The following is a 23,406-nucleotide window of genomic DNA, read 5'->3' on the forward strand; positions in this document are numbered from 1 at the left end:
ATTTTTTAGGCTTCGGCTTTCAGGCCATCAATTCAAGCTTGTCTATATCTATATTCGTTTTGTTCACAGTCGACGACAGTAATGATAGCCACCACTGTGATGCTCTGAAGTGGTTCATGAGCGGTCACATATCAGTCTTAATCTCCTGTACATTTTTGGTGACATCTGTCTCTTTCTAGATATATATATATATATTTTCTAGACTCAAGACAGTCATTTTTATGCAGTCCTGATCACATGGGTTCTCAACATTATAGAAAGTCACGCAGAAGGTACTAGACAACGCAAACAGAATCAACACGGAAACAATCAAACATGTGCAACTGGCATGATCTTTTCTTATCAACGAGTTTCCCTTTCTAGGATGTCTATGGTATGGACTCCGGTCCTTTACGCTTTAAGCAGAAACAATTTGCAATCGTAACGTTGGGAGCTCACTGAAGTCCGCATTACCATCTGAAGAAGATGTCCGAACTTGAGATATCAAAACAGTCACATGAAGATTTGTTTTGAATGTGGTAGGAGAATTTCTTGAGCACATGTCACGTATTGTCTGTCTCTATACATCAGTCACATGTCTATGTTATCTTAAAGAGACCACCATAACTATGTAAAATCAATTGGTCTTCGCTTCTCTTTCCTACAACTAACTATATACTTGGGTTATTTGCATTCGGAAACAACTCATGAGACATTTTTGTCATGGATTGAAAAGGAGAGGATAAAGCGTATCAGATGCCCATGTTATACAAGTGATAACTGTATCCCATCGGAAAAGAATTTGGAGATAAACCCTGAGAATGCGCACAAACGGGAACCATTTTAGATAATAGTGAGACGCATATCACAGGGTGTCTGGGCTTAGATCAGGACGACTATGCCCTGAGTAGAGATATCTACTTATATTAGTTTTTGATACTAATTCGAAACTGCGGCTTTCGAATCTTTGAGAAGCTCGAAAGGACGTTTCAATCTTTCACTGCTAAATCATGAAGGGAGTGCCCTTCCGCTGCAATGCGACACTTGGCATGTTTCGACGGAATCGGTTGGCTGAGAGTTTCCGAGCTCATGTATAGAACCGAGCGTTGAGAAAGCAAAGTAAAACTTATAAATGCCCAATTGGGATGAACAGGTGAGTATTGTGACCCTCTTGGCTCTGCGTTACCAGGGAGGTATTCGGGTTACTGAAGCAAATGATTCCGAAATAATATATATCGTTATTTCTTGTAATCCAGTTTCAATCTTTCACTGCTAAATCATGAAAAGAGTGCCCTTCCGCTGAAATGCGAACATTATTTAACTGTCGAAATAATACTTATTTTTATTTCTTGTAATCCACTTTCAATCTTCGGAAGGAAGCACTCCCTTCATGATTTAGCAGTGAAAGATTGAAATTGAATTACAAAAAATAAAAGTATGTATTATTTCGGAATCATTGGAAGAGTTTAACGTTTTCTCTTAATATTTCTTATTACTTGTGTATTAAGTAGTTGATTAGATTCTGGGTTTCCTGGCCAATTTCTTAGAATTGTCACCCATTTTAACTGAATGTGAAGCAAAGAGGGGACTTTGGTCAAACAATTTCTCGTTTGGTGTGTTCAAATTCGTTTTCAATCACCCAAATCAATCGTCACAAGTTCAAATTCGGATGTAAGCTTTCGTGTTTGGGCATAAATTTCCAAATCTGTGCATTCAAATTAGTGTGATGTATTGGGTATATAAGGACTTTAAAGCACTTTCAATTTAGTTTTTGAGCTATCGACTTATACAACTGAGCATTAAATTTCGTGAAACACATATGCGCATTAAAACAAAGCAAGAGTGATTTTGTCCACTTAATCAGTGCATGTGACTTTACTTTTGATCTAAATCTCGTCATCAAGATCAGTGTTCTTTTATTGGAACATACAATTTTTTTCCTGTGCTCAATATCTTATGGACCTTCAATATAATTATCATAATCATTGCTTTCCTCACGATCATCACAATTTCGTTTTATATCTTTAATCTTCATCTTTATTTTCATCATGATCATCATATTGTGTTTACATTCTTCATTTGACATCCTTACTTTCATTATGATCACTGTTTTGTTTATGTGAATTTCATTTTACATACTTCTTTCTATCATCATGACCTCTGACCCACATATAGACGTTTTTATCATTCAATTTGAAATACAGTACATCGCATATAATGTAATGTAATGTACTCTTTATCAAGTTAATGGACATCGTTCATGTTGAGTTTGAATGCTCCTTCTACGAACTTGTTGGCCCATTTGTGAATTTTGATATTCGAAATGAGCTGGCGACAGGGTGAGATAAAGTTGAATAACCATTGCCGAAAATGTATGCGCCTTCAATGAATTGAAATGGCCATGTTCGAAATCGATTGCCGCATGAATTAATTTGAACGACGAAAAATCGAGTTTGAATTACGATATTTGATACGAATAATGCTATTCAGGAGTTAAATACAACACTAAGGTTGTATCTTGGCAACAAAAACTCTTCAAATACAAATGTTATATCATGATGTAATATGTGTATTTTGATGCAAAAATTAACATTTTGTAACATTGAATAACCCTTGTGGATACACACTACCAAGCCTTTAGCAACCTTTTTATGCTCCCAGTCTTTTGTCCTTGTCCGCAGCACCAAGTTACTTAAGTTATTTCATGATACCGATACATCTTTTAATAATACAGCATTTTTGTTATTCAAACACTGCGAGATTTATATGCAGTCTGGTTTGTGCGATATCTATGTGGTTCATTAGTTTATTACTCATCTATTTTTTGTACTGGTGTAATTTTAGTTGGTCAAGACAAACATATCCGTTCTCCGTGTAAAATTATATGCCTATGAACTCGGGAACCTACAGTTTTACAAGCTTTAAAGCTTTTATGTAGGCCCCATCATATTTCTTATACTTACTAGTGACATTTTCATACGATGTGACCATGTACATTTGTGTCAAGTATATTTTCTTTTTCTTTTTCTTCTACAATCAAAAGACATGATTGTATATATTTTGTACTCTTGTTTTGTTGTCAATAATTTTGTAATGCCATCATTGAGAAAATGGAAATATGAAATAAATTTGAACTGAACTGAATTTGAACTAAATTTGTTGTATTACAAGAAATAATAGATTATTAACATAATTCTAAAGGAAAAGCATAGTCTAAGACAATATCTAGTTCCAAAAATATCAAAGTCTACTGATTTCTTGCAAGTTTTATTTTTCACCCTCATGTCCACTTTTGTTTGAAAATGGCCATATATATAAATCATTCAAAGAAGAAAATTTGTGTCCGTGTCATTGGAAGTGATGTGAGTCAGTTTGGAACCGATGGGATAGTTTCATGAAAACATGTGAAACTTAAATTCTATGTCTTGTCCATTTTATGTTTGATTTATAATGAAAGTGGTACCGTTCTGTTTGTCTTGAACATAAAGCGGCATTTTACTCCGCGCAATAATGCCATGGAATATTGACGAGCCAGTCACGTAGCTTGCCGTTGTCTTTGCTGTTCGTGATCGAATCTCTAACCAGTGAGTATTCCCTTATCGAGATTTAACGTGTGAATAAAAACTAAGAATAACTACTAAGTTCTTAGTAATCCAAAGACTTGATATACTGCAGGCAGGATTTCCGCATAAGTCTGTTCGTTATACCCTGCAATCCTAGGAAAAAGCTAAGTAATAGAGTAGGGCTTCAACAGAACAAGATCCCTCAGAATCAGTCTTGTTCTTTGAAAACTGAATCCTCACATGCTGCGCATGTGAGGATTCTGTTTCCAATACAGGTCACTATTTTTGTACATGATAAATTTAAAATTTGTAAAAATTCACTGCATGTATTTTGAGGTGTGGGATCTACAGCAGTCCTAAATGTACTAGCCATGCCGTTGGCAGTTAAACTCCAAATCCACCGTGTCCATCTACTAATCTACTAATACATGTATACACCTAATCTACATCAGTTTACTCGGCAAGTTATGTAGCCTCTCTCATCATTTCATTCATGTGCATATTACGGGTACACCTCATAATCTATTTAAGTGGTAGTAATTGCCACGAGAATATTCATGTTTTGCTTGTCTGTTTGCACGAAGTTGTGACTGGGATGTTTGTGTACCATTTGAGGAGAGATGTTGTTTGTTTGTTAGTTTGTTTTGAGTTTAGGTAGTCCCGACCTACCTGTGTTCCTCCGAACTGGTATTTGCCGGCGAGAAAGTGCGGCAGACAGAAGATGGCTGACCCAATGCTAAAAAGAATGGAACCCACGCCGACCCACTTTGGTTTGTGGCCACGCTCGCCAAAGTAGGTGACAAAGGCGCAGACGATCAGGTTGCTGATGTCGTATGCGGTTATAATGAAGCCGCTGCGCACACTGGTGAGTCGGAATCGCCTCTCCAAGGTGGTGATGACAACATTAAGGTAGCCCAGCACTGTCATATTCTGGATTAGCGCGAGGAGGCACAGAAAGACGAGATAGCCTTTGGGGTTGTTGAGCACCTGTTGAAAAGGAATGAAATTTATGAATGAAACTATGAGGTGGATGGCACAATCTCACAGAATATCGTTGACATCAGATCGTATAAAGCTGCTTTGGATAGAACTTATAGATAACGTAAATTTACGTTTTGTTCACATGAGTGAAAATCATATGGTTCGTTTGAAAGACATGCATATGGGTCCACTTTTCTAGCCACATCACTTTTAAACTTACTAAAACACTTCAATGTATTCCATGCAAACATTTTCTTTTTTTAATCGAGAGACATGATTACCATGTGCATGCATATTGCCCCTGAATAAAACAAGATGACTATTCTCTTCTCATGAGAATCTTCACGAGACTCCATTGATGACGTGATATCAAGCCTCCTATGACGTAGAGCCCAGTGGCCTTTTGATCCTTTGTTTATTGTCGAGTCACCGATAAACTAGTCATCATACATAATATGTGGAGAGTATGATGGCTGTCAATCTAATAGAAAGTAATCTTTTTAGAACGTTCACATTAGTAGGGTGGATTATCATGCATATAGAGTCTTTTGCTAACGGTTGGGATATATTTTCCACACGATCCAAAGTTACAAAAAGTCAAAACACGTATTCATGAATATGGTAATATGTCGAATCATACATCTGGAAGTAAAGTATTTTTCATTAAAAGTGCTAAAATGTGGAAATTGCATAATCTTAGGATTGTTCTAAGTGCTCATACATATGCTCACAATGAACAAAACATTGCTTTAATCGCAAATTCGGATCTATGGAATTGTTTCTTACACTCACAATATGGCTACCAGCAATGGAGATGACAATATCACGCACAGTAATATCATATGTCTTTCAAGGACACGCGCTGACAAGATTGACAGATATCATGAACGACATGTCAGATTTCATTTCCCTGGAGTTTCCTTACGAAAATAAATGAAAGAAAACAAAAAGCCCACACGCACATAACTGAACAAGATATTACAATTTGCGATTTACAGCGCCAACAGTGGGCCAAAAGGATCATTCCCCTTCGGATTGCACATTGTATGCATGGAAGGTATGTCTGTAATAGGCGTGTGGATTATGATTCTCTTTTCCCCTGCGTATACTATGACAAGAAAAGGGGAAAAACCGTTCCGTTGTCAAATCTAAGCAAATCCAGGGAGGGGGAAAGAGACTGTGCCAACTTCAGTGAAAGATCGCCTTGCTGAACTATTAATGATTTCCGGAAGGGGTCCAGTCTACAAAAACAAATCACGCGCTTGTTTTGTTTTCTGTCTTCGTGTCTGGCTTTGTTTCATTCTTTTTAACTGATTAAAAATAGAAAACTCCCTAATTTGTTTAAAATATGCTCCCTTTCAAAGTGAAGAATGATGAAGGTAAATAAAGGATAATATGATGTAGAACGCTGTTTTCCTTCCATACAGCGGATGTACCCTTATTGCCTGCCTTCAATGCGTTGAACAAAATAGATTAAAGGATACACTGGTAACTCGATGCTAGTGATATTTCACGATGTTCTTTGCACACACACGGGCTGAACAGTTACAAGACGAGTGATCTCAATAGCTTTTTCTGTCTATCCCTCTTCCTGAAATGAGACTGAAGTCTTTGAAAAATTTCCGGTAACTGGGTTGTGTAAGGACAAATTAATTACAGGTTTAGGCAAAATAGTCAGAGAATCTTCTTCTGCGAGTTTTTCGTGATGAAGAAAGAGGCAATCACTCTACAGTGTGGCAGCAAGGGGGCTATCAAGGAGTCAGTCACATGACTCAATGGTCAACTCTCCAGTGTTCCACAATGAACAAGTAAAGACCACTCACTACTCGCTTCATACAACACTTCGGATGTTCGGTCCTACTGTGTAAAGTTTTGGAGTCACCATCGCTGGATTAGAAGACTACTACAGATCATTATGTCACGGAAAACGATATTAAGAAAATATAACAAAATAATCAACAAATATCATTTATACGAAAAGTTTACGCATGATTTCCCTCGACTTGTTACTGATGTATATGGAGGGTAGTATCATTCTTCCTGCTTTCAGAAAGAGGCAAGTCAAGTGCTCTTTCAATTTGCCAGGAAAGGGGAAATATTTTTATTTTTCTTTACATTTTCTTTCTGTTTCCAAATGTGAAGATAGCAGCACCAAAACTTTAAACGTTTATACCTTTTGAACGGATTATCCGATTTTCCTCAAAATTTCACTCATATGTTCTAATAATATTGCTGCATTTATTCATTTTTGAATGTTTGCCCCTTTAAGAGCCTATGCCGTGGAGGTAAAATGTAAACGGATGACCTCGGAGTGTGCAGCGTACGTAACACTGCAAAAATTGCACGCTCAGCAGCGACAGCGTATACAATGGTATTATAATCATTTTTGGTAATTATCATGTAATGAGTAGTTGACCATCGGATTTATTAGCAATAACCTTGTTGGAGTTGTATAAATATGTTACCATCACTTTAAAAAGATTACAAACATGAAAAATGCCAGTGGGTTCTAGAACTCTTTATTCACTACATGTCAATGTGATGAAGATATAATGACTGCGATATATGTCATCAATATTGATTTTTCTCTTTTTTGTTGCTGATATCCAATGTTGATTTACTTTTATTTTTTATGACAGAAGGATGAATAAAAACCGATGAGTTCAACTTATTTTCGGTTCGTGCCTTGACACTTGCATTACACTGTCAATGACCAACCAAATGTATGAATAAGAGTTGTTAAGAGACAAAGCCAATTTTCCTCAAAGTTAAATGAACATCAACAATTCAGTATACCTTCGATATCAAGGGCAAACCTCTTGATGAGATCCATGTACTCAGTCAAGACTTTATAATACAGTGTAGCATTAAGCGCGTGAAACTGTGATTACATGAAGTCTGATTTTACAGTTTATTATCATGGCTTGTAACAAATGTTATGATTAACGGTAAATGTAGCGAGAACAAACTGAATCAATTAGTACACGTGGATATAGCAACAATTTTCGACTATGGCAATTATAGAGAGATAACGCGATATTGAATCATAGACGCCGTATGAATAAATCCACCAAATGATTGGAGAGTGTTTTATTTCATGGCGGAAAGATGAATTCTCCGAGCAGAGGTTTTGTTTAGAAGACCAAATGAATTCACCGAGAAAGACGTTTCATTTTTTTCTCGATGACCACTTAAACGTCACATGTTAGGGAAGTTTCAAACTTTGAGGATCATTTCGTCGTTGTTGCTTGGCTGTTGTTATTTTTTCGCCTTCGTATGAATACCATCAGTTGGGGAATTTTGGGTCAGAGTCAGACTTTCGACTCTTTTCATGTCATGTTTTGATGTGCCGATAAAATGACCTTTCGCCTCCATTACACCTAAAAACGGAAAAGGTGAAGTCAACACATGGCAACATTCTGGTTGTTGCTTTTTCGTCATCAGTAGATAGCGTGGTTTGATCGCCAGACAAAGCAAACATCGAAATAATTATGTTGATGTGCATATTATATCATTCATTGCAATCACTTTCCTGTCTTATTCGCGGAACAACAACACTGTCTCGGATCGACAGGCCGGTAGTGATCCTGTATGTATGACACTGACGGTACGTAACTTCCTGATAGGAAGCAGCCGTATCTGCTATGCTTGGTACCAGGTAGCTTGGGGAAGGGAAATGCGTAAATTTTCTGTGGACCGAGATTCACCCCGGAAGATTATACGAAAGTATAATTACCATATTATTTTCATCTATTGGTTCGGTCTAGATATTTGTGCATTTTCAAATTGCGCACCATTTGGGGAAAGTTAGTGCTGGTAGAATTAAGGATACCATAATTCACTAATGAATCATTATGAAAATACTGTCTGTGAGAGTCGTGTATGCAGTTGTGCTTCAACTTTGAAATCGTATTATTAACTAGTCTTTGAATCTGACCAGAAGGATACACTGCATGCAGTCCTAGTCCTTTGTGCAGATAGCCCCTCTATGGTACCTGCTAAACGTCAAACGATAGGGCCTTTATAGAGAGCATTATTGTCCTACAGAGACAAAGTCTGCCATGCAGATCATGAACAGGTGGAGCCTGGGAAAAGTGTCCTCTCTTGCCATGTATCCGAGGGATTTAAGGGGGATTTATATAACGGAAGCGGTTTACTGAATTCAATTGTTATCGAAGGCAGCATTATATTGCATTAAAAGCTTAATTGTACCTATGGAAACCGAACAAACGTTCAATCGTTTTTAATAGTTTAGGTCTACGAATCCGAGAGGTCGAGATGACGAGATCAGAAATCTCGCCTTCTCGCATTCGTGGAGCCAAAAGGTCAGAAAGATGAGGTTTCCGATCTCTCCTTCTCGGCTTTTTTGACCCAAGACTTTGAGATGATCAGATTTCAGATGTCTCCTACTACTTATAAATGTCACCGAGAATACAAATTAATTCCAGAGAAGACTAGTTATTGGATCTCGCTTTCTCGCATTGTCGGATCAAGGAAGAAAGTCGTGATGACGAGATCTCGTACCTTGTCTTCTCGTTCTCTCGCAATGAAAATAAAATATACAAGGCGAAGAATTAACTCATCTTCTCCATGGCGTATTCATTTATCTTATGCCGAATAAGGTTGAGAACGCGATGAATTGTCTCGTCTTCTATATTATGTCTATACCGTACACAGTCTAAACCGTATACTGAAGCATAATGCATCGAACAGTTTACATAACGTTCCAGGTACTAAAAAAGTCCATTGTCACCAGCCATACCCGCATGTATAAAACAAACACTTTTGAGACATATCTTGTCAACGATTCATGTAAACGAGACCTTAAGAGGGCACCGCAAAAAAAAAATAATAATAAAGATATCACACTGGTCTTGATCACACGTATTTGCTATTTTCTTCGTTGGTTTTGTGTAACTGATGACACGATGAACATGAGTGGCGGTGAGGTCTAGAAAAAGAAAAGCGCACGATGATTATATTTCGGCATCTGAATTTCCACGAATTTCTTCGGCGAAACGAGAGACAAAAGCCAGGGAGGAGTCGTTGAAGCTCTCTTAAGCTCTTAGAAAAACTTAATATCAATGCTTCTTTTTTTTATAATGCCTGGGGATGGTGTGTCATTCACTGAAATTCTACACCAACTGCCTTTTCAAGGAGTCTCATTAATAATAACCCTATAAAAGGTATTTACACGAAACACAAGTTACCTGTTAAACATAACAGACGGATGCTGAAGATATTTCGAATTGAAAATAGCGCATAATTATGTCTAGCGATAAACAACTCCAAATACAAAACTAAAATGCTCTTTAGAACTACGGAGGTAGCAACGTATGGGAATATTTGGGTGTAGTTTTGCTTTGTATCTACTTCGTTGCTGTTTTAATAGCGTTGGATACCACTGTATAATGAATTTTGTGTGGTTTATTATTGTAATATAGTTTACATTTTGTACTAGAAAATACTGCCTATTGCGTAAAGCAGCTAATACACTGTTACTGTAATCATGATCGCATACAGGATGATTAGAGAACGACACAATATTCAATATTCCTTTAGTTTATACCAATTTCCAACGGAATAGGCAATATTGATATGGTTTCTCAACTTTCTCTTTCGTTGAACAAATCAAGACCGAACATTTTCGAACACATAATCTGGTTTTCGGTGGCACGCGATTATGGATTAGAATAAGAAGTTATCGATCACCAGTCCATTTTCCTGTGTAGATATACTTCGTCTTTGTGTGCGACTTTTGGCATCTTATACGTTTAACGATAGAGCAAATTTATTAATCTGTCAATCATTGCGGAATTGCAGCTATAATAATCATTGTACTGCGAGTCTACTACGTCGAATGGCACGACTTTTTTTTTCTTCGAAATGTCTCGATGAGAATGCAAACTAGGGGAGATTCATTAGGAAATAAGCAAATTGTGCTTCTATCATCATGAACTACAACTAAACACATATTGGAAAGCTGTATGAACTTCGATATATAATTCAAATGCTAAACTGTATTGACCTGGCTGGATAGATTGCCAAACACCATAATAATTGGCTGTGAGGATAACTGGATACGTGACAGCAATCATTGGTTATCGGTCGTGTACACGGATGTTTGTATCACACTCTTGCTAAATTTTCCAACGTTTGTAGAAATAGAATACGGCGATAAAGGTCGTGCCTGTAATTGATTTCCTTTGTAACTGCCGTGATATCTAGCAAGGTGTAATATGAGTATACAATTAACCGCGGAAATGCGAAAAGTGACACCTGGCTAAGACGGGGTTTCATGATCATTAATGTCAAACGGTGGCACGTCAAGCGTTGCGTCGACACATCTTTCCAAAAATTATAGTCCCATATAATATTTTAACCGTTGGCAGCTCACGTACGCACAGACACTCGCTATTCCTTTCAACTTCCATGGACGCAAGTTGCAAGCAAACTAATGCAAATCAGAACAAACAAGTAGAGAAATAATAGAAAAATGCCTATCTAATGTTCACTCATGGAATTATACGAGGGCGCATTTAACCTGTATAAAAGTGACTATTAGATTAAAAGCACAGATACATGTTACTGGCCTCTTTTTAATCGTGGGAAAATCATATTTCAGCAGCAGTTGTTACAGAGACGGTGCAAACTGCAAGCTTCGCACACAAAACTTTATCATCTTCTAAAAACATTCGACATAATAGGCTATGACGGTAACACGCTCCCTTTTGCAAATCATCATTTATGCATAATGATTATCATACAATTTTTTTCCGCCGAAAAACAACAAATCATTAAGAAAGTAGTGAGTAAATTCGGGTACTGCTAATCTCCATGGAAGTTAAATGAGCGGACTTCGCTTTCAGGACGTCAAATGTAGAAAGAGTGCTCACACTCAAAAGCTGACTTCTGAAATTGACGACGAGATTACAAGCAATGTAAAAGCTGGTGTCTAACACATTCCGATAATAACAATAGGAAAGCAGACAAGAAAATACAGAATGATTTCTATGAGGATCCCTCGTATCATCTCTTCATGTTTGTAGAACCTGAATAAAAAAGGATGATTAATGGCATGGAAGTCTCCCCACTACTATGATCTTTAAGCATTTGATAGTGGGTATCATAGTTTAAAAAAAACCCCTCTGATTCAATATAATCAATATAACAATATATCCAAATCTAAGTGTGTACCTACGGGAAACGGCATAATAGAACAGAGCTATATATACGAACTCAAAACATAATAATTATAACAGTTATCATAGCAAAACAAACCTCTGAAGATGACTATGTTAGAAGCACTGCGGGGTATGATTTTGTGACAAGTATAAACTAAAACAGAAATGACGCATAAAGTATGATAAACATCATTTTAAAATGTCTAACAGTTAAACTTTTATTGCCTTATTCTTTCGAGATTAGACACAGAGACTTTACAATAATTGATCTTTATACCTACTGCCTACACACATACATCATAATCAAAAGTGTGTGATAATCATTATAAACACAAACATATATTGCCAGACAAACAAGCGTTCGTTAATTAAAGTGAAACCGCGATACAGTCACCCGAGGATCAAGTTCCTGCCTACGTTACCGTTTAGTATTAAGGACAAAACATTATACAGAAAGAATTGATATCGCTTTCGATTCATATAGCATGACGTTTTCTGATCCTCCTTGAATTTGATTTGAGCGGTCAATGACATCACGCGTGTCAATGACGATCGGTTTTATTGTACTCTATAGACTGGCACCACATATACCTGAAAGCCATGCTTATTATGTACAGTAAGGGGCTGTTTATAGGATATATTAGAAAATATGGAAATCTGATCGGATGAGGAACATGGACATTCAATTCTAATTTGTAAAACCTTATACTTATGACGTAGATAAACGTCCGAGAGGGAAAACACCAACACGTTGTTGTTGTTTTTCAGGAAAATAATAATCTTTGACCTCATTCATCTTGTTCACAAGGTTATGAAACTCGAATGAAAAAATAATAAAACGCACAAGTCAAATCAAATAAACAGTTACAGAAACCAACAAAAATTTGCTACATCACACTTAAGCAGTTCATTTGCATATATCTATATAGCTTTGCAATAGTTTACAATAAAACGAGATTATAAGGAAAGAAAATCATCGCGTGCATTATACTGGTATGAGAATAATATTACTTTCAAGTGCAAGTGACTTCTTTTGGACTTCAGCTTATCCAGGAATTGAGGCCATCAGACCTTGTCATTCGTTTTTGATAGGACTTAAGTCCACCTGTTGTTCGTGTTAAATGACAAATAAAAAAAAAAATGGTACAGACTAACGCTTAAATGAAGTATGTGACACAACAACAAGAGAAATTGTCATTGACACAGCATATTCACAACGTATTATTATCATTCTTTGTGGGCGGCAACATGCAGGCTTGAAGAAAACTCTTGTGTCTAAAAGATCACACAACATGCGGGTTAAAACAGTGATCTAGATTTGAATTATCTTTTTTGATAATATCAGGCATAAAGTACATTTGGGTTAAAGACACTACAGAGAGAAAAAACAACAACAACAACAAAGGTGTGTTCCCATCCACCTCCAGACAAGATGGCATTATTCATGTGATAAATGTCAGATATTTTGAAAATGTGTGCTGAGATAAGCTCACCATTATGGGTGAAAGGAAATCGACCCCTTTCCCTTCTGCCCCCTGTTGCTTTGCAAACTATGGCTATATGTCTGTTTCATTCATTCATGTCTATTTCATTTATTCTCTAACGTTAACATCACCTAACATTAAAGAGATAAAGGTAACTCTTTTACCTTGTTTCTTTCATATTAGTAATAAATGATAGCACGTCGCCTGCCCCGAAGAAGGGCACCGAGGCTTGCTGGCTCACAAAATTGCCAAAAATAATGATCGCATCATTATGAAAAAGCTTTCAAAACTGTGAAATTATGTCACGAACAATCATATATATATCGAATTCACGTATTGACTCCAATAAAACGAAGAATCAAGAAATAAACCAGTAATGACATTATTTCGCCAATATATAAGAAAGAATGAGTTTATTGAGCAACTCAAATTTTCGGTGCCTCACTCTTCAGGAGTCTCGACGGGGACAAATTTGAGTTGCTCAATAAACTAATTCTTTCTTATATATTGGCGAAATAATGTATTACTGGTTTATTTCTTGATTCTTCGTTATATATATATATATATATATATATGTATATATATATATATATATATATATATATATATATATATATATTGGGGAAATTTCTTGCAAGGCTCCTTCTGCTGGCTGTCTGCAGCAAAATGATGATTACGAAAGTTTTGTTGTAGATAACTGTCTTTGTAAAATCCGGTCGTAAGTTAATTCTTTCCCTGAAAAGAATTCTGCAATTCACTGTTAATTGAGAATTTAAGGTAATAGGTCCTTGTTCCGCTTCTGCATTTGACCGCATATAGATGATGTGTGAAATTGGGTTTCTAGGATGCCTGCTTACGAAGTATTTCACAATCCCCAAAACATTAGTGCAACGTATCTAAAGATGATAGTTGTTTTGGATGATGTTCCACACTTTCTGGATTAAAGTATTCTTCTTTACTCTGCGTATAAATATCGAAATCTTTTTCCAGATAACACGCTAATTTTTCGTTAAGGATCCTGCCCCATGACACTACTAGGCATGTGTCTCACAATAATGGATCAAAATTCTCCCAAAACAATTAGTAGTACCACTATAACTTCTTTCACGTTTCGTCTTCCCTGCCACTACTCGTGCACAGGAATCTCATGTTTTTTACGAGATAGTTTAAAAAAGTGCTAGCATCGGCCCACAAGTCCCCCAGTGGTTTGTAAAAATAAATAGATAAATAGATAAATAAATGAATGTCCACATCGCATTTCTTGTTCACACTGACGGCAGCAACGATAGCGGCAACTATTTGTCCCTGGTACCTTTTTTTTTGACAATCCTAAAACTAATGCGAGTAATGTGGTTTTCTTTTATTCTTTTGTTAGTTAAATTTTCGTTCAGGATTTATTCAAGATTAGCGATCGGATCAACAGTGGACACTTAAGAAAGGCAAGGTGCAACAAACACGGATAACGGTAGAACAGCTTGTATTTATGTAGGGTCGAAGAAGAACTTCAGAGTAAAAAGGTAATCATTTAACTTCTTACCTGAATGCAGGCTGGTCTCCACAACAGAAATCCGAATTTAGACCTCTTTTCTTCTGTAGACTCTCTCATCTTGTCTTGTTCGTCAGATGAAGACTTTGCAATCGGCAATTCCTCTGCATACACTTTGCTTCCATTCCTTATTCCCATCGCTGCCATCGTCAAGCTAGACTTGGACGATTGTGGCAAGTTTCTCGCCCCCACCCCGCGTTCCCCATGGCATCAAGATCGCCACGGCAAAGGGACGGTCGTACTTTCATCTCAAACACGTTATCGTGCTCCGACTCGCACAGGCTGTGGAGTGAGCCAGAAGAGGTGATGGACTTGTGATAATCGAAGCCTTTGTTGATGTTCTGTCGGCTGCTGCACGAGCCGCTGAACGACTGGCTGTGAGGGCGAAGTGTGCGAGTGTCCGCTGTACCGAGCAGAGAGACGCTCCGAGAACGTGTGGTAGCGACATACACGCGAGACATTTCTGAAAAAGAATCGGAGAGTTCACGTGAGAAGCAAAGTAACCACAGAACAGATTTTGAGTCAGATATGTGTGGCCTGTTTACCCGTTGCTACGGAAGTTAAAAGTTAGCTGAATATTCGAGGATTGTACCCCGTGTTTTGAGGAATTCACGAAGGCAAACGCTCATCACAGCAACGAGAGAATTGAACTGAAGCTGACGACTTCGTGGCGAATAATGAAGTCCGATCATTTCTTTGCTGGTACTTTAAATGATATGTTGGCAGAAAGTTCAACACGCTGAAGTCCCGCTGATCATGTCTTGGACAGGGGTGTCCGAAGCATGTCAGCTGTTTTCTATTTGTTGGTTGGACAAACTAAGCTATGGGTATTTAATTTTCAATGATGGTATTTTGTTTCGTGTTTTCTTTGATTAGTCGTGTAATTCATTCATTTTTCGGAATTTCTCTGGTAGGAGAGTTTATCACTTGATTCAAGTGAGAGCGGAAGTCATATCATAAAAGAATATTTCAGTTCTTTCATTTGTTATTGCTGGGGTGGGTTGCAAGTCACATTGCTTCATTCTTGTCTGACAAACAATGACATCAGTTGGCTGGTTAGAATTAAGCGCCAATATCACATGACGTCATGCTTATTGCGATTGCTATCTTAATGTGAATAACAATCTGCGGGAAACCCAGTAACAGAAGAGGACAGACCACAAACACTCAAATTAATTATGTAAAATCCTTTAAAATGGAGTCTCGTTTTGCATGGCAGCAGCTAAAATAGAAGAGGCGACAAATCTAATCTTATTGCGTCATTAAACGCTTACCCATAATTATCACCACAGTTGTAATGACCCTACCCCTATAATTGTCAAACTTAAAAGGCAGAAAGAGAAATGATAAAGTCTTTTTATTTCATATCCTGCAATGCAAAAAGACGAAACAACATAACATTCGGATCCCCCCCCCCCAAAAAAAAAGGAACGGGGGGGGGGGGGGGTCATGGTAGTACGATGATTCACGTTTCAAGGGACGTTATAGTAACAAGTGCGTTTTATTTTCAATCGTACGGGAGTGGTCTGTTTGAGAACTGTCGCATATCAGTCACTTCCCGCAATAATTTCAGCACTATTTCTCACTTATTCCATATAGGTTCATTAACGAATGCATGTGTGCTGAAAGAAAGAGGGGAGAGAGGGGGAGGAAGGGAGAGGGATAGAGAGGAAGGGGGGAGGAAGAGGCGGCTTTTCTCGCTTGGGAAAAAGAGCGATAATTCGATCTTAACGGCTGATGGGGGTTTGATGAAGAATTCCGAGGAGAGGAAATTCGCTTGATATTCATTCTTGATTAAAGCAGTTTATTGGAACTCAAGTCTTCTCTTCCTCTCCTGTAGGGAGTGACTCTCAGCTCACAAACATGAATGCAAAAGAGACTGATTTCTGATGAGAGATGCGATACCCTCGTGTCATTGCGTGCACTAATTATCGCGTAATTTTCTTTCTAGATTAGTCGTTCATTTATTCATGCATCGTTCATCACCGACTCCTCCATGGTTGCAGGACTTTTATTCTTTATTTTTTTTTCCGTTATGGGAGCCAGACGTATATCTGCTTCTCCTGCTTTGATATACTATAAGTTTGAAAGAATCACTGTGAGCCTGGCACGGTGAAAATTAGGTTTAATACCCCCTTAAACCTTCAGCTTATCCCATCTACCATGATGCTATTACATGAACTGATGTTCAAGAGATGCAGCATAGTAAATGTATCAGATGTATTTCTTTGTATTTTCAAAGTCAAGAGAAGACTGCAACTTCACTTACTTATGTCTCAGGTGTCATATTTCTAGGTAATTTACCGCATGATCCTGCTTCCTTGAAGTGTTCAAGACAAGATTATTCGGGCAGAACTTATCTGACAAACTTCCGTGGTAACTTTCCCCCATCAATTTGGGTAGATTTACAACATACAGAAGTGAAAGAACGTCATGTGACTCTATGCCTGGTATTAAATGTTCTTTCATTTGACATGTTGCTCCTTACGCATCGCCTCTCTGCCATAAACTTCCATGTCTGACGTGTGACGGCACGAAGTATGCACATTGATATTTGCTGCCAGTGCCACGATGAAATATCGACTGCAACACCCTCATTTACTCAATTTTCTTTCTTCTTTATCATTCTGATGATGATTTTAACTCAGGGCTACACACTGCTTTTCTCTGTTATAGCTTACAATGTGATTAGATATCCGTAGATAGTCTATATAGATCTACATGAATAAACATCGTTTTCTTTTTTAGCGAGGAGTTAACAGTGTTTCAGTGAACTTCCGCCAGACGATATACAAGGTAGTGCCGAGATCTTGCAGACACGAAGTGATAATCCAGCCGCTTGTACAAATCGCAACAACTTCCTTCCCAACCATTCATTATGCCAGAGGGTTCAGGTGGGTCGACGACTGCATGACAAATAACACAGGAATCTCAAGGTCATCAGAAGGATGACCCTCATTATTGCATAGCGCAGACAGGCAGACAGGGGTGTATAATCACCCTATCATTTCAGGAATATGTCGAAAATGACTCACACATGAACTAAAAATGTATTTATTATCAATGATGAAAGGAACAATAACAATCACACTCATCACCATTATCATCGTAGAAATGATAACACAGTGAAACGAGTCCATTGTAGTGACAGCCGGGAGTGACAGAGAAATTATGCCCCCAGATTTTCGCCAACAAACACACGAGTGCAAAATGGCCACAAGTTTACCAACGTTCTCATTGTTCTGTTCCAACGTTCCGTTGAATGCGTTCACATTTATTATATAAAATAGCAGAAATTACGAGCATGATTAATGTTTATGAATTCTTCCACAATGTTCAGCATAATTATCTGCAGACTGGAATCCCCTCTATAGAACAGAGGGTGACTATTATTGCTTTGGCATTGATGCCTGCAGGTCGCAATCCATCTACGAAGTTATCATACCTGAAATTTGGCTAATAGAGCCCCGTGTTGGCTTTGCCGATTGTACTAACCCCCTTTTATTGTTATGATTGAAATTAAAAATAAGTTATAAACAAAAATACCTATGTAAGAGCACTGAATGCAGTGAGTCTCGTCTGATTAAAGTCTTACGGATATTCGCGATTTCGCAGTTGCAGACAACCGTAACTATGGGAAATGACAGGCATGAGAATTTCCCTAAATAAAAGAATTAGCTCTTGCGTTCGGCAACTTACAACCCGTTTCTGCCTCTACAGTTTTACTTGATTTTCACTGGACAAGATTGCACCAATGTGTTTTACACTTACTTTGAATCGGCAGACAAGTCCTCGTTTTAACCTGGTAACCAACAAGCCACAAGTTTATTCCCACTGTCACGAGCTATTCGTCAAGCCTCTTTATATCGGCCAGTGTATCGGCACTAGTTTATGGAAACATTGGTTTGTTGCTATATTGTATGGCCTATGAAATGTATAATGATGTTTCCGTGGCAACACAGTCATGAAAACACAAAGACTCTATTACCCACACCCACACACGTTTACAGGCCTCACCCCAATGCCCCCAAAGAGGGAATAACACACTTAATAAGCATACTCTGAAAAAAAGGGGAATTACCAGTAACGCAAACAGACAAAAGTCTCATTCACGATGTAATAGAGGTGGCATGAACTTCCCGTTTCGCGGGGAGTGTTTTAACTTTTCCTTTCGGAGTGATAGCTGATGTATTGTAACTCGGTAACTACTAGTGCGGTTTTGTGGCTATCTAATGTAGTGTTCATGATTATATGCATTTTAATGCATATTTCCACGAAGCCACACATAAATATGAAGGTAAATGAACAGCATTTATGGATCGTTTCCGACAAATTAACATATTCCTGCAATGCGCAACACTTATAATCCTAGGTCACTGCTCAAAACTTCCACGCACGCGTGCTGTTCGTCTTTTATTTACACCTACTGTATCAATGAACTCAGCCGAACGAAGCTAAAGGCCGAGAGAGATTCGAGAAGGTGTTCAATCAGAATTCACCCTGAACGGTAGAACGGGCTTCTGAGTTATGTATGCAGAGTTTTGTTAATGAGACAAGATACACAGAGCATTTGAAAAAACTTATCTCTGGATTAAATGATAACTTATTGCACGTAGCCTATAACTGCTTAAGAGGGGAAGTTTCTTGTTCATAATTATAATTATGCATTGAAAGTAAAGCACGTCTTACATTATAGTCTTGTCCAAGTTTAGATGTTAATCATAGCTGTATTGTATGCGAATGTTCTTGCTCTGTGTTTACGAGATACGCATTTTACGTGAGCCACCGTATCATATTGAAAAGTGCCTCTTATCTGGGCTGGGAATGTTAAGTGTGAAGAAAATCTATCTCGAGGCTAGAGGGTGATGGGGACTTGCAATAGCACACATCTTGCGAGCACTTATAGCAGATGAGATACGGAGCCAGAAGTGATTGAGCCAAGGTAATGTTGAAGAGTCGACCCAGTCATAATCATTATATCTATTGATGACAGCCAACATGGGTGCGGTTTGAGACTGATCGAGGGCAAAGACAAGGTCAAGACGACTCAGACAAAGAACTAAGCTTGGCTCGTTAGGAATAGCAGACTTGGGAGCCAGCCACTGGGGAACCTGGTGGTGCGGCTGCAGTCCGTCTTCCGGGAGGGGAGTGGTGATGGTGGTCGGAAGAAGCACCAAACACAAAAATGGCCGCGACGAACAGCTGGTAGATTAGCATGACAAACGTGAATGATGCATAATGTCTTCTGCATTATTCATCAATGCACGGTTTAGGGCGGTTACAAGGCAGAGCAAAGTCATGGAAAGCCGAGTTGACGCCACTCGGTTGCGCGTCGATCCGTCCTCCTCCTCCTCCTCCTTCTTCTTCTTCCTCTTCTTTTTCTTTTTCTTCTTCTTCTTCTTCTTCTTTTTTTTTTTTTTGGGGGGGGGGGGGAGGGGGATGGGGGCTACACAATTTGATTTCTGATGATTTTTATGCCTGCACTCATGGGCTATTGATTTTAGCGTGTACCACGCTTCTAACCGCATCTGGTAGCCCGCGAACAATAATTAGTCGTGTCGGAAGCGGTGATCCCTCAAAATCGAATACGTATAGTGTGCGGTTTGATGAGTGGAAAGATAGCGGAAATACGTGGGCGTTTATTGTTTTCTAGTCGTATTGCTTATTTTGATACTTGCCATACTTGCTATTTCCAGTTTTTGAGTCTGTAATTTGTAAACCTCGATAGCCAACTCCATTCTGTGTGCTTCCGTAGTTACCGGCATTTCTTGTTTCCTCCTTGCGCGGGTTTAGCGCGCTTGAAATCCTTCCATTCTTTAGGCAATATCTTCGTCTAAACTCTCTCGAAATCGTCGAGTGATTGTATGATAAAAGTGTGCCAGCAAAACATTCTTCTCACTGATATTATTCCAAGCCTTTTGTCAGCTTGGCCTATACATATCAAGAGACGATTGATACAAATGTGACTATATTTTTCGACCATGCGTATGAAGCCTTTTGGATTGAGAGTTTGTTAATCCAAAACACATTTTTATGGAAACATCCATCAGGTGGACTCCTGGAATTCTTTCTGTTCTCTCTCCCTCCCTCCCCCCCCCCCTCTCTCTCTCTCTCTCTCTCTCTCTCTCTCTCTCTCATTCTTTGTCAAAATTCTAATCTTGATGTAGTTGTATACGGATCACATCGTATGCACATTCTGTATAATGGATATGGGATAAGTTATGTGTTTGTCATCACTATGTTTACGCAACAGGTACAGACCAAAGATATATAAAGTTTAGTATCTATCTCGTCCGGTCAGGCTAGGTAGGCTTCAGACCAAGTTGCTCGAAAATATTGAAATAATAAGATCGGAAAGAATCCTCCTAGCGCTCGCTCTTACTTAATTCATTTGTCTTTGCTAGCCCTACGATGCTGCCACTGAGAAAATTCATTTAGTTTGAAATCATTATAATTAACATAAAGTCATAAAATTGCTATAATTGGTATGATTTGCCTCAGAGAAAGGATAATTGACCTTAGCATGGCCGTCTCCGTAATGTGGCTAATTGCTTGTTAGGAACCTTTATTGCCATACATCACACACTCATACATAAATTATAGACACAAAAGTCACAGAAGTATGATGTTTTTAATCCGTTTGGTTTCATTTTAATTCCACACGATAGAACACAAAAAGGACCCATTTTGGCTTGAGACACTTTTTTCTGGTGGATATATTTTGTGCAAACTCTCTCATTATTCTTTAAGTCGTTTTCAGCATAAAAAAGCACTTCCTCTGTATTTAGGATACGGACCGTTACCATAAAAGAAAATAAATGGTCGTTTTGCTTGACAAGAGAGAGTGGGTAAAACCATTAGATAAGTCATGCACCGTCAATCCATGTCACATGCCTTGTGCTCTGTGGTTGAGATGAATCAGCCGAGTTTTGGACGTGTCTGCATATCGCTCCGGGACGTCCATTATGATCATGATTGTAAAATGACACTTGTCTTCGACCTTACTTCCCCTTAAGCAACATGAGCAATAGGAATACTTGTGCAAAAACAGAATAAAGGTTCAGGACCCCATCCATGTGAACCATTAGTGAATGTTTTGGTTTCTTTTTCTATAGTCCACTGTTATTTGTATGCACTTTTATTTTCACTGTCACCATGGCCATAAACAGGGCTTAGCTCTCGTCTTCCTTCAATTTCTTTTGCTCCATCTGTAAATGCCCTTGCTCTTGTATAAATATTGTTTTGTTTGAACTCAACAAAATAGAAATTGAACATGGTTAGCTTTAAACAAAAAAAAAAAAAAAACAAAAACAAGCTGGTAGTATAAATGTTTCACTTTCACTATTGACAGCAGCTAAAACCTTCAATTGACATTAACCTGACATGATTTCTTAAACATTTTATCTTTTGTGTGGAAAAGCTCAGATTTTAGATAGTCTTGATTAGGCGGGGTGTTTGACCCGATGAGTGTGTTGGGGCATATGGGGCACAGTCATGAGACAATCAGTTTTGTATATAAATCTGATGAATGGAAGTTATACGAATGTTACGTACGCATAATGATCGCAGATAATTAGTTATAGTATACATGAACATAATATTACGTATGATGCACCCAGTATTTGGATGCACGTGCTTTGAAGACACGTGAACACAGGGAGCACGGTGTTAATGTCTCTTAATTGTCATGCAGCTGTTTAATGATTGGCGTCTGTTTTTGGCGCTCGCTGAATCACGCTGAAGTCGCGAGCCAATTTACTTTTAATGCTTATCAAGCTTCTATACCCAGGAAATCGTTGGTTAACAAAATTATATTGTTCACCGTGATGACATCAAGTTCCAGAATGAAACGTTTGTCCTGTGATTGCCCGCTGTTGCCTTTAAATAACTCTTGTATCTCTTGATGTCAATAAGAGTCTATTTGAAGGAAGAATACATTATACAACTGAAAGTTTCTCTTGCAAAGTTCAGGATCAGTATTAATAGTTCTTTTAAAACCTGCTTAACAAACACAAAACTTATTGAATCTTACGCGTGGTTGACAGAAAGTGGATTAAACGACAACAACAACAACAACAACAAAACCGAATGAAAGCACGACTTTTTGAGACTAGCACACAAATAGAATGTCTTTCCAACCTAGGGTTTTTGTTAGTTTGTTTTTAAGTGATCACATTCTTTTCTAAAGAACCGTGCAAACAGAAACTCTTTGCAAGTAGGCATACCGAACAAAAAAAAAAATCATTGTTAACGTGTATCATCAACAAGAGGCTTCACATGCAAGTTACTTAGTATCTCATTCACGAGAGGGCGCCACACCATAAAGTATGCCAGTGATGATGAACTTTCGCTTATACATCGCAATAAAACGTGTAATAACATTTCATCACAAATCTAATTATAATCATGGTTGTACTTACTTTAAGATTCTCACATGAGTCGTAGGCAAAATCCTTCAACAACAACAATGACTGTATGAAGTACTCTGATGAAGGCTTTTTAATTGTGTCAGCACCCACTAACTACTTGAAAAAAACAGGTTTAAGAAACCGTAATAAAAAATAATTGATAGTAATCAAACAAAGGCATAAGAATACTCCATTAAATGGTCTCACTTAAGTTACAATTGTACGATCACGTGTGCAGCGAACAGTAACTGTTTTCTCGCC

General features: G+C 38.1%; 1 protein-coding gene across 1 annotated transcript in view; it reads right to left on the reverse strand.

Annotated features, from left to right (window-relative positions):
- Positions 1–14,882, reverse strand: part of LOC139744261 (solute carrier organic anion transporter family member 4A1-like) — a 40,071-nt gene extending 25,189 nt beyond the window's left edge. Inside the window, exons 1-2 of the mRNA XM_071654704.1 lie at positions 14,729–14,882; positions 4,212–4,529 (exon numbers count right to left, since the gene is read on the reverse strand). Coding sequence (XP_071510805.1) covers positions 4,212–4,529; positions 14,729–14,875 — 465 coding nt within the window. The 5' untranslated portion in view covers positions 14,876–14,882. The remainder of the gene's footprint in view (positions 1–4,211; positions 4,530–14,728) is intronic.
- Positions 14,883–23,406: the final 8,524 nt, after the last annotated feature.

The sequence above is a fragment of the Diadema antillarum genome, unplaced genomic scaffold (genome assembly GCF_040938485.1).
Source record: "Diadema antillarum isolate AM-2024a unplaced genomic scaffold, OU_Dant_1.0 seq00001151_RagTag, whole genome shotgun sequence".
Taxonomy (NCBI): domain Eukaryota; kingdom Metazoa; phylum Echinodermata; class Echinoidea; order Diadematoida; family Diadematidae; genus Diadema; species Diadema antillarum.